This window comes from Cervus canadensis, chromosome 33 (assembly GCF_019320065.1).
Source record: "Cervus canadensis isolate Bull #8, Minnesota chromosome 33, ASM1932006v1, whole genome shotgun sequence".
NCBI lineage: Eukaryota > Metazoa > Chordata > Mammalia > Artiodactyla > Cervidae > Cervus > Cervus canadensis.
In genome coordinates, this window is record NC_057418.1 from 22,076,001 (window position 1) to 22,086,837 (window position 10,837).

Here is a 10,837-nt window from a genome sequence, read left to right on the forward strand (position 1 = left end):
AGTTTTCTTTACAATTACAACATGAATTACCTTCATGTCCACTGTCGGGTCACCTTGCAGCAGTGTCCACTCATACTGGACGATGGCGTGGTCATCTGTGCTTTCTCGGCCATCCAGAATCACGCCATCTGTGGGCAGATGCAAAACCACATCCTGCCCTGCCTTGCTGAGTGGAGGCTCGTCCTTTTCTGTGAAAGAAAATAAATAATTCATAAGTGAGATGATTCCCTATTTTTTCTCATTTATTATGAGAGGTATTTTTGCCAAGAGGATGTATAGGAACTGAAAATTATTTTCTTATTTTCATTGCAATAAATTAAATCTGGAAAGTTAAGGCAAGTTCTTGGATTCACATAAAATTCACATAGAAATGCTTGGAATCCAATTTTCATCTAGGAAAACAGAAGAAGTTCACAGGTTCTTACTAGTTTTTATAAGGGAAGCCGACACAGAATTTGAGATATCCTAAAATATTAATAGCAAACAAGTGTGTACTGATATTTAGCTTTTCTCCTTCATGGTAAGTTTCACTGTGTCCACTAAATATTAAACATGATTAACAGCTGCTCCAGGGATGGTTGATAGACGCCATCAGATACAGAAAACATTCTTAAGATCAGAATTGTGGATATTTTACTTGATTTCAGCATCTTATTAGTAAACTTATGCAAATCCACATATATTTTGATGAAGCTTAGTAATTTCTTTCTTGATGTGGACCATTGTTAAAGTCTCCATTGAATTTATTACAGTATTTCTTCTGTTTCATGTTTTAGTTTTTTGACCATGAGGCATGTCGGATCTTAGCTCCCCGACCAAGGATCAAACCTGCACCCCCTGCCCCCCACTGCTGCACTGGAAGGTGAAGTCCTAACCACTGGGCCACCCGGGAAGTCCCAGAAACAGTAATTTAGCTGGGAAAAAACTCTGCAGGCTTTTGTAATACATCCTTGTTGGCATCCACTATCTCTTCCTCCTCTTGAAGAAGGAATTCATAAGGCCTGGACTCCATCTCAGGCCTGTCCGTGCTGGTCGTGCATGGTCACCTCTCCAGTGGACTCTGAACTCTGTGCTTAGCACCTATGGGAATGACAATGGAAGGATAAGATCCCCTCTGGGCAGGGGAATCTTGAAGATCACATCCAGGTTACTCATTGCCTAAGAGGAAACATGCCATAATCACCCCTGTCTCCGGACAGGTCATAAATTTTTTCCCGTATCTATCAGGATGTAATCACAGGCTTATCGATTATTAACTGGTTTGAACGTGACCACGGGCTTATTGATTATTAACTGTTTGGAAGGTAACTGCGGGCTTATTGATTATTAACTCTTTGAACACATAACATGTGAATGATGGGGTTATTGTAGTTGTATTTACCCTTCCTTTGTTTATGTAAGTCTCAGTTAAATTGGGGTGGTGGGTTTGGACACATACACATGGGGTATAAAAGATTTTCACAAATGCTGGTTGGGGTCCTTGGCTAAGAGGAGACTCTGCCTTGGGCCCGCCGGTGTAATAAACTGCACTCCACTATCTGCATTGTCCTCCTGAGTGAGGTTGTTTCCCGGAAAGCATGGCTATAACACTCTAGCACCAAAACTTGATCAAAATTTTGGCCTGGATTTCCTTAACTTAGTTTAAATGATGTTGCTAAGACAGTGCTCTCTTTCTGCACAGCTGAAGTTGCCTCCAAAGTAAACTTCTAAGGGCCAATCCAGATACTCACTGCCTTGAAGAGGAAAAGTTAAAATTTTACATAACCTCCTTCTGTAACTCAGCCTCTGTAACTCAGCTTGCCCCTTGCAAAGTCTAGATCATGTAGGTCACATAGTCTCAGAAAGTGGGGACTTGCAATGCTAGGAACTGGAGCTTATCTCGCTCACCCTTGTCCTGCTCTTTCCAATCACTCAGCCCCTACAAACCTGCTTTCTCATGCCTGTCCAGATGAGGCAGCCCCCTCCCCATCTTGACCACTGTTCCCCCATGTGCGAAACCCCTTAGTTTAAACCAGCCTATTAACAGCTAGTGTTGCCCACAACAGTCTGTCTATAAAAACTCTGTAATCCCTTTGTTCAGGGCTCAAAGCTCAGAGTGTTAACTCCTCTGCGCCCGCTGGCATAATAAACCTGGGTTCTCCAACTGTCCAAGTGTGGTGCTTGTTTCCTCGAGTACTGGTTTCTGCAACAGTCTGACATTTGAAGCTAGCGGTAATCCTATTATTTTCTCAGACTGCAAGGAGATCAAACCAGCAAACCTGAAAGGAAATCAACTTTGAATGTTCATTGGAAGGATTGATGCAGAAACTGAAGCTCCAAAACTTTGGCCACCTGATGTGAAGAGCTGACTCATTGAAAAAGACCCTGATGCTAGGAAAGGTTGAGGGCAGGAGGAGAAGCGGACAGCAGAGGATGAGATGATTAGATAGTAACACTGACTCAGTGAACATTAGTTTGAGCAAACTCCAGGAGATGGTGGAGGACATCCCACCACTGCATGCATGGATGCGTGTGGCAATCCATGGGATCTCAAAGAGCTGAACATGACTCAGCGACTAACACAAGGAATCTGCACACTTGCTGTTGCCGAAGGGTACATATTCCTACTGAGAAAATGAGTCCCATGTTCACAGTCATGTAAAACAATGAGGACTACTAATCAAATTATGCCACACAAGCAACCTCTGCCTTAGAAGACAATTGGTCTGTTTTTTTTTCCCCTTGAGCAAAGGTCCAGGGCCTGATGACTTTATTCTGCTTCTCCCAGGGAAGCAGAGAGATGACAACTGCATTACTAATAGGCCCTCTTTTAGTTTTATAGAGAACTTTTCTTTGCTTCTGCAAGGTTCATCACTTTTGACACAATGGTTTACTACTTTACAATTCTAGAATCTTTTGTGCCTTTCTGCAAAGCTTGTGGGATCTTAGTTCCCCGACCTGGATTGAACACTCGCCCATTGCGGAAGTGAAAGAAGAGCGGAATCCTAACCCCTGGACTGCCAGGGAAGTCCCAGGCCCTCAAAGATTTAACCAAAAATATTTCAGATGGAAAAACCAGGTATGCCTGGAAATACTGCATATATTGTAAAACTAATCCTTGCCCTCCTGGAAGAAAAAAAAAATTATCACTCTAGTCATTTACTTTTCTTTAGGGAAGCTTAAAGATATGGTTTATGAACGCAGTAAAATCTTCATGTCCTCTAAATTGGTCGCTGTATCAGAAATAATGGAGCTGTATTTCCTACTCAGTTTAAGTCCAGGCAAATTACACAGCATAATGTATTTAAAAATAAGTCAGAGCTGGGACTTCCCTGGTGGTCCAGTGGTTAAAAATCCGCTTGCCAAGGCAGGGGACACTGTTTGATCCCTAGTCTGGAAACTAAGATCCCACTGAAGGAGGAAACAGACAGAACAGGCTCTGTCTTGAAAGCAGGACTCCATCTCATGCTGGACTGTGGACTTTGAGCTATGTGCCTGGTATCTCTGGAAAGGACATACCAACTGGAAAACCAGACCACCACCACCCCCCCCCCCCCACCATGGAAGAGCCCCAGGGCTCGTACCTAGACTCTCCATTGCCTAAAAGAATACCCTAATTGTCTGTGTAACTGAATAGAAACATAAATTCTATTACACTTATCAGGGTATGACCACAGGCCTATTGATAATTGTCGGCTGTTAACTACGGAGGCCTAAGGCATATGAATGACAGGTTAACTTTGTGTCTTTCTTTTCCTTATTTCAGACTAGTTTCAGGGAATTTGGGGAGGTGGGTTTGGGCACGTACACTTAGGGTATATAAGGTTTTCACAAAAACTGGTCGGGGTCCTTGGCTAAGAGGAGACTCTGCCTTGGGGCCCGCTGGTGTAATAAACTGAACTCCACTATCTGCATTGTCCTTCTGAGTGAGTTTGTGTCCCGGAACACGTGGCTACCACACCACAAGCAGTGGGGCAACTAAGCCCGTGAACCATAACTGAGCCGCGATGCGCTAGAGGCCAAGCTCTGCAACAAGAGACGCCACCGTAATGAGAAGCCTGTGCATGGATACTAGACAAAGCCCGCGTACAGCAACGAAGGACTAATGCAACCATAAACAAACACATAAATAAATAAAATCTTAGAAATAAGACAACCCAGAGTGATTTGGCTTAGGCGACTTAGGCCAGAAACAGGTCTTAAAAATAAACAAATGACAACAAAAAGAGGAAAGGAGTATGCCGTCATTCAAAAAAAATTTGACTTGATGAAAAACAAGCTTAAATGTCACTTTAAATTTTTGTTATGCAAAGGTAATAAGCCAACGTGCAGTACTCTGGAAACACTGATTTCTTCTGAAGATTAAGCATATTTGGTATGATCCACAGGGATGAAATAAAACTCATACCCATCTTGATGGAGCATATCAAGGTGGCACTTTACGCAGAGAAGTATATTAACTACTCTGATTTTCGACATGTTCCTCTGAACAATGCCTTAATGACAAGAAATAGGAATCTGGGTCTTACTGCATGGGCACCAATAATAGCCAAGGCTGAGGATATGGAAGTGGGGCCAGACTAAGAGAAGAGGCTTAGATATTAAAGGTCAAAATCCATCTTGATTTTTTCGGTTTGTTTGCTTTTGTGATCTGTTTTCTTCATTGTGCGTTTTTCTTAATTGCAACATGTCAGGAAAAAATTATTTCCACCCCAATATAATTATCTTCATTTTTGGTGTGTATTGTTTGTCTTTCCCCATCTGAGCTGCTGATAATATTAATATTGGTGATGGTAGTGTTTAGCTGCTCGGTCACGTCCAACTCTTTACCACCCTATGGACTGTAGCCCGCCAGGCTCCTCTGTCCACGGGATTTCCCAGGCAGGAATATTGGAGTGGGCAGCCATTCCCTTCTCCAGAGTATCTTCCCCACCCAGGGATCGAACCTGGGCCTTCTGTATTGCAGATTCTTTACCACTGAGCCACCAGGGAAGCCCAATAATAAGTAACAGCTACTGTTTATTGGGTGATTTCTTTGTACCAGGCATCACACGAAGCATTTTTGAGCCATCAATTCACCCAATTTTCACAAGTCTCTGAGAAAACTAGGTCAGATTGGCTAACTTAGTTGCCTAAGACCACACAAGTGATAAATTTGTCAGTTGAGATATCAGCTCAGATCTGTCTAACTGAAAGGCTCCACTCATCCCACTATACTTTGGGAGCACTCACATGTATTCTAGTTACAGTAAATATAAAGTTACATCCTGAATTTAACCTAACTTATTGATGTATTCTTACTTATTGATATTTATTCATATATCCTACCATTGCTTGTGTCACTGCATAAACTTCACAGTTGTCATTTTAAGTCCCTAGCCTCTACTACTGGACATTACTTTGTTACCAATTTTCTTCATCATCATACATAATGCCACAATAATTTTTTTGCTTATACTTTTCTTTAGCATGGATCATTTTCCTTAAAACATATCTCAGGAGAATGAATATTTTAATGTTCTCTGATATCTTTCTTGATTGATTTCTAAAAGAGATATTTCAATGTACACTCTCAGTGACCATGTATGATTGTAAGTTCTCCACATGCATACCAATGTAACTCTTAAGTAAACTTATTATTGCCAGTGTAATAACAGTGCATGTGTGTGTGCTAAGTCGCTTCAGTTGTGTCTGACTCTTTGTGTCCCGATGGACTTGTAGTCTGCCAGGCTCCTCTGTCCATGGGATTCTCCAGGCAAGAATACTGGAGTGGGTTGCCATGCCCTTCTCCAGGGGATCTTCCTGACCCAGGGACTGAAAGAGTCTCTAAGGTCTCCTGCATTGGCAGGAGGGTTCTTTACCACTAGTGCCACCTGGGAACAGTAATCTGGTATTATTTGCATTTCTCTGATTACTTCTAAGGTTGAGCATTTTTCCATGTTTATCAATTAAATATCCTCTTCTGGAAACTGTTCATATCCTTTGCCTACTTCTTTTTGTTTTTCTTACTAATTCACATAACCAGGTCTCCTGCATTGCAGGCAGATTCTTTATCAGCTGAGCTACCAGGGAAGCTCCTGATTCACATAAGTTTACTATTAATATAATAAATACATTGGTCTCATATCTTCCCAGACTCCTATTTGCAATTTCTTTTGTTTCTTGACATAATGAAGTTTTTAAGAAACATGTGTATACTACATCCTTTCTCTTTGTGATCTCTTTAATTGATTAAAGTTATCTTCCCCCCAGACGTGTAATAGTGAATTTATTTTCTTCAAATCTTCTATGTATGGAGTAACCTATGGCCTAATTTTTTAAAAAACTATTTAATTCTTTAACCCATTTGGAATTTCTGCGTGATCAGAGTTGCAGGTCTCAATATAGTCTCACTGGTTATCTCAATATTATTACATAATTATTTGCAACTCTTTTGTGATATTTATTTATAACACAAAAGGGAGAGGTTGAAAATGTGAGAAACATGCAATAGGTCAGGCACTCATGGAGGGATGAGCTTTGAACCTTCCCAGGTCAGTTCTTTCCTTTGCCCTTGGAGTAGATGAGAGAGAGGCCAGGGATAGCTATGCGTGGGTTTGCAGAGGGGATGGCAGAGTGCTGTCCAACAGCAACTTTCCCTAATACAGATGCAAGCCTGACTTCTCAGATTACCCTGCATTTGCCCAGAGATCCTGGTTTTCAGGCTGAATATCCAGTGGAAAGAGCATAAAGGTGCTGGCCCTTGGGCTCTTGGAGACTGTATTCTCCGGGTCCTCTGAGGTCCTAACCGCTGCACTCCCTCCTTCCTGCTGCTCCTCACTTTCATCAGAAAACATAGACCCCCAGTCCCTCCAGTCAGCCACACAATCCAGCCAAGGTCCCATAGTGACATCGGGTGCGTGGGAACCACCGTTCTAATTCACAAAGCATGTCCACCCTTGATCCCATGACAGCCCAGCTGGGAGGCAAGGCCAGCACTCAGGTCCTAAGAGGATGAACAGAGACCCTCAGGGAGAAGAGCTGGCTTTCAAATTCAGGACTGAGACCAAAAGCCCCCTGCCCTGCCTTTTGCACACAACTGCAGGCAGATTGTGTCAATTCAGCACGCCTCTCTCTCCAGCATCCTCCACTCCTTCCCACCTTCTCCCATCATCCCAGGTAGCTGCTTAGTCAGTCTCACCCTGGAAACTCGACAGCGGGCATCTCTACTTCCAGGTGGCCTGATGCTGTTGGAGAAAGCATTCAAACTGCCCCACAATACAGCTCCACAACTCACAGGGCACAGCTCACAACTCACATAACACAGCTCACAGCTCCACAAAACACAGGTCACAACTCACAAAGCACAGCTCACAACTTACAATGCATAGCTCCACAAAGCAGGTGCTATGAGACCTTTGGGCAGGTTACTTTCTCTCACCAAGCCTTCAAGTACCCTGGGGATTACAAGAGAACCTAGATTTGGAAAGGACAGATTTGTGAGGACACAGTGAGTTCACGTGTCTAAGGAGCTTATAGCAGTGCTGTTTATCAAACTCAATAAATGTCCGAAAAAAACAGGGCTGACGGGGATCACTGTAACAACAAATGGCTGACGGGTCCGCTGAGAGTGTGTACTGTGCAATTCCACCTGGCCCCCTGCTCTTTTTTCATGATCCTTGTATTCACCTCAAATGGACCCTAAAACATTTTCTGTAAATTTGAAACCATTTTCATGCTGCTTTAGCCTTAAATGACATGTGCTCATGAGCTTCAGAAAAGTAAAAAAACATTCATGAAGGAACCACTTAGTCTCAGAAGCACAGAGAACTTCAGGAGGTTAAGGATCTGGGCAGGAAAAACACAAGACATCGGGTAGGGTGACCTTTGCCCTCTCTGCAGACAGAATGAGGGCATCTGGGCCAAGCAGCACCCTTCCATGTGTCCACATTCCTGGGATCCAAAGAACTTGTGAGCAGAGCAGCTCTTTTCCTGAATAAGGACCAAGCCCAGTGGTCATCTGGGTGTACCCTGGAGCATCTCCAAAGTGAATTAATAGACAACTCCCGCCCCCTCGCCCAGAGAAAGGAAGTTCAAAAAAGGAAGTAGAAGAAAAAATGATTCAGAAACTTCTACAGTAAACTAAAGTCCCCCCTGCCCCCCATGGCAGATATATTCTTTCCTGGTTTCCACTTTCCTTTCTGTTTCACTGGCTTAGGAGAAAGCTCCATTTGGCAATGATGGTTTCCTCCAGTTGTGCAGTGAGAAGGGAAAGGGATTTTGTTTCATTGGTGCTGGAATTTGTTTTTGAGTCCCTGCTTGGGCAGAGGAAAGATGTGTGTGAAACAGCCATGGGATGCATGGTGAAAGTGCCTCCCACCTCCACTTCAGGGAGAAAACTTTGGGGTCCTTTGCAGTGTGTGCCTCAAGGCCTAGAAATCTCGGGTGACCTTGGATGTTTATTCCACTGGAGGTGGGAAGGGAGGTGGGCCATTGTGGACACAGATTTCCAGACCCTTCTCTTTGGACCTAAAGGTCATGGAGACTCCAGCTTTCCAAAGTGGCTGAGGCTACGCCCCTCTAGTCTTGTTTTGGTTTCACTCTTGCGTCATCATAAAGCAAACAGCAACAGACTGCAATCAAACACACGCAGCTGAACACAGGCAGGCCCAATCAAGCTTTTATTTCCTGAGACCTTGTCTCCAACTGCCACATTTTTTTTTTCTTTTTTGCCTCCTGTTTGGGTCTTAATTCTCATTCTGATCATCCCCAGAATAAAAACCATCAAACGAAAAGCATCCTTCTTAGCTCCTCTTCGAAAGAGAGGTGCTTTAAACTTTATTTTCAATTAATCGAGTTCCTTTTCTCCCGACTCCTTAAAAAAGAGAACCATAGTTCATAGAAAATAGTCAGACCCACTTCAAAATAACCTGACCTGTTCCCTTCCCAATTTTGTCTGATGAAAGCAACTTTAGGTGGAATCATGAATCCTGAGAGCCAAGCTAAGAAATAAGGGTGTGCTGTGAGCAATCTGGCATCTAATTAGATTTTGCTCTTGTAATTACTTGACACAAACCATACCTTATAAGAACCTCTGAGACTAAAATAGACTTTCCCCCCTGAACTTTTCTCTTCCATTAAAGCGAATTTCCGTGAATCCTTTCAGATCAGTATTCCTTCCTAAACTTAGAAAAATTCCAGAAGCAGTCCACTGTGCCCGCTTCCACCCGATCTACTGGGGGTTTCTCAGAAACCATCCCTAGGACTGAGATATCAAAGCCGGATGTTTCATTTCTGACTTGACTGAGGAGGGCCCAGCGGTCCTGCCTAGGTAGGTCTCCCAGACGCAGCCACCAATAGGTACAAGGACAGACAGCAGGGCCCGAGCGACCAGGCCCGGGCCTCGGGTGGAGTGCTTACCCAGCCGAGGCGAGGCCCGGGCGAGGGCCGGGGCGCCGGCTTCCAGGCCTTCCTGCTCGCCCTCTGGGGCGCGGCTGAGGCTGTAGCTGCTGTAACCTCGGTGCAGCGCGAACTTGCAGACGCTGCGGCCGCGCCAGGTGCAGTTGAAGAGATAGCAGCCGAGCGCGGCGGCCGGGGGCGCGGGCCGCCGGGGCAGCTCCACCACGGCCACGGAGCAGCGCGGCTCGAGGCAGCAAGCCTGCAGGCACTGCCGCCAGTCCCGCACGGCCGCCGGCGCGCTCAGGAAGCTGGCGCCGGCCGCGATCGAGTCCTTGGTGCGGATGATGGCGTCGGGCCTGGCCCTGTAGCCGTCGCCCCCGGGGCCCCGGCAGCCTTCCTGGGGGTCGCCGCCCGCGCGCAGCTCGAGCTCCAGCTCCTCCTGCGGCCTTTCCTGCTGCAGCTGTCGGCGGAACTCCTCCAGCAGCTGCTCCACGCCCGAGAGCTGCGCGTGCAGCTCGGACAGCGGCGCGGAGGGCGAGCCGGCCGCGCGGCCACCGGGCAGCCACAAGCACAGCAGCAGCAGGCCGGGCAGGGCCCGGCGCGGCGGCGGGCGCCTGCGCCCCGAGCCCGCGCCCTCCCGGGCGGCGGAGGCCATGGCGGGCGGCGGCGGAGGAAGTGAGGCGACGCTGGGCGTCAGAGTGCGAGGGAGACGGAAACGGGCGAGCGCCGGCCCCGGGATTCTCCGGCGCTGCCGCGGCGGGCGCTGGGAGCCGGGGACCTCAAAGCGCGGCCTCCCCGGGGCCCCGCTGCGCCCCCGAGGCCGCAGGCTCGCGGTCGCCGGCGGGAATCGTAGCGGCTGGAGGCAGAGCCGGCCCGTCGCCCTGGCGCCGCTCCTCGTCCCTTGCCGTGAGCCCGGGTGCGACGGCGTCTCTCTGCCAGGAGCCCGGGTCAGATCGAGGGCGAGAAAGAGGCCGCGTCTAACCGATCAGCACTCCGTGGTGAACAGCGGCCGCGGGGGGTGGGGCGTGTCAAGCCCCGACCCGACCCGCCCCTCCGGGCCCGCCCCTGCAGCCTTGGCCCCGCCCCCCGCAAGCTCGGGCCCCGCCCGCATTCTTTTTTTTGTGTGTGTGGGCGGCGGGAAAGGTAGCCGTCAGATATGCAGACGTCACCACCCTTAGGGAAGAAAATGAAGAACTACAGAGCCTCTTGAAAGTGAAAGAGGAGAGTGAAAAAGTTGGCTTAAAGCTCAACATTCGGAAAACTAAGATCATGGCATCTGGTCCCATCACTTCATGGCAAATAGATGGGGAAACAGTGGAAACAATGGCTGACTTTATTTTTCTGGGCTCCAAAATCACTGCAGATGGTGATTGCAGCCATGAAATTAAAAGACTCTTGCTCCTTGGAAGGAAAGTTATGACCAACCTAGACAGCATATTAAAATGCAGAGACATATGGCTGATTCATGTCAATGTATGAC

General features: G+C 46.7%; 1 protein-coding gene across 1 annotated transcript in view; it reads right to left on the reverse strand.

Annotated features, from left to right (window-relative positions):
* The window catches only part of LOC122433978 (low-density lipoprotein receptor-related protein 11-like), a 10,391-nt gene extending 114 nt beyond the window's left edge, over window positions 1-10,277 (reverse strand). The window contains exons 1-2 of the mRNA XM_043457101.1: window positions 9,379-10,277; window positions 13-188 (exon numbers count right to left, since the gene is read on the reverse strand). Of these exons, the coding sequence (XP_043313036.1) occupies window positions 13-188; window positions 9,379-10,012 (810 nt within the window). The 5' untranslated portion in view covers window positions 10,013-10,277. The remainder of the gene's footprint in view (window positions 1-12; window positions 189-9,378) is intronic.
* Window positions 10,278-10,837: the final 560 nt, after the last annotated feature.